The 1,207-nt window shown below is 39.4% G+C and overlaps 1 protein-coding gene across 1 annotated transcript; it reads right to left on the bottom strand.

The window, feature by feature from the left end:
• Positions 1-270: 270 nt before the first annotated feature.
• On the bottom strand, positions 271-906 carry LOC136515324 (uncharacterized). The gene has a single exon (XM_066508952.1). It carries the CDS (start codon positions 904-906, stop codon positions 271-273), a length of 636 nt encoding a protein of 211 aa, XP_066365049.1.
• Positions 907-1,207: the final 301 nt, after the last annotated feature.

The raw sequence follows: 1,207 nt of genomic DNA, 5'->3' as shown, positions 1-1,207 counted from the left end.
CTCTGGGCACTCTCGGCAGCTAGCGCTTTAAGGAGCCAACGCCACTCAGGGTGCTGGTGCGGTAGGTACTCGACACCGACGCGCAGGGGCAAATCTAGGATAAATCGTCGCTGGGGTCGGACTATACTTAGAGTCATAACTATAGTTGACAATAATCTAACACCATGCATAAAAAGAATAATATACTGTAAATAGTAACCGTTCATACAGGGATAAATGTGACAATAACATGATCTGACACAAGAAACTATTTACAAAAGTGGTTACCTCTTATAGTTTCACCTTGTGAGTATGATCATCCATATTCTGAAAACGAACTATGATATCATCATTTGGAATTGGAATTGCATCAAGAAATTCTTGCTCAATGAAGCAAATGACATAATCATTCATAAATTCATCGCCGATTCGGTTTCGCAGGTCTATCTTCACAATTTTCACTACTAAGAAACACCGTTCCACCGACGCCGTCGCAATATGAAGAACTAGCACAAGTTTGAGGAGCCAATATACCAAAGGAAAAGAAAGATTTTTGTTTGTATCCACCATTAGTTTACCAAGCTCAGAAATAGTGGCCACTTGGGCAAATCTAGCATCAGCTCGCACATTATCGATGTAAATATTAAGCTCAATAATAAGATCATCTAGGTCCCTTGGATCAAAATCATTAGGATATGCCTTAGCCAATTCCATTAAACTCTCAATTTTGAATGCATCAAAAGAATTCTTTGGACTAAAAGCAGCAATGTTGGTAAGCAATTCAGAATTTACCTCGTTGAAACGGTCATTAAATTCTGCAAGTTGTAAATCAATAACTGGGTTCAAGCAATCATATTTGTAGTGTTGATAGTTGGTGCGGTTGGTCTTCTTCCTTGGTTTGTGCCTATCAATGTACTCTTGTTCCATGTCTAACTTTGGGATGCTGAAAGCATCTAGGCCCCTAATAGGTTTCGGTGATTAATGACAACATAAGATTATTGTGACTAATGTGTGTTTTGCAGAAACCATTTGACTTAGGTCACGATAATGGTGATTGTTTGGGCAATCAATGGTATTCATGCCCCTATCGATGGAAATCATTTCGGTTTTGAAAGGATGGACAACAAGGCTAACGATGGCTAGTTCTAAGTGTCGATTGGTGTTGGAGAGACACTTAGATTAGTTTAGGGCTTTGTTTTTCCCTTGGCCATACTATAAAGGGGGGGTA

The sequence above is a fragment of the Miscanthus floridulus genome, chromosome 17 (genome assembly GCF_019320115.1).
Source record: "Miscanthus floridulus cultivar M001 chromosome 17, ASM1932011v1, whole genome shotgun sequence".
Taxonomy (NCBI): domain Eukaryota; kingdom Viridiplantae; phylum Streptophyta; class Magnoliopsida; order Poales; family Poaceae; genus Miscanthus; species Miscanthus floridulus.
Note: the sequence above shows the minus strand (reverse complement) of the source record. Positions and strands in the feature narration are given on the sequence as shown.

Excerpts from the sequence above, each read along its gene's own strand:
- LOC136515324 (XM_066508952.1), bottom strand. The coding sequence starts at position 906 with ATGGAACAAGAGTACATTGATAGGCACAAACCAAGGAAGAAGACCAAC.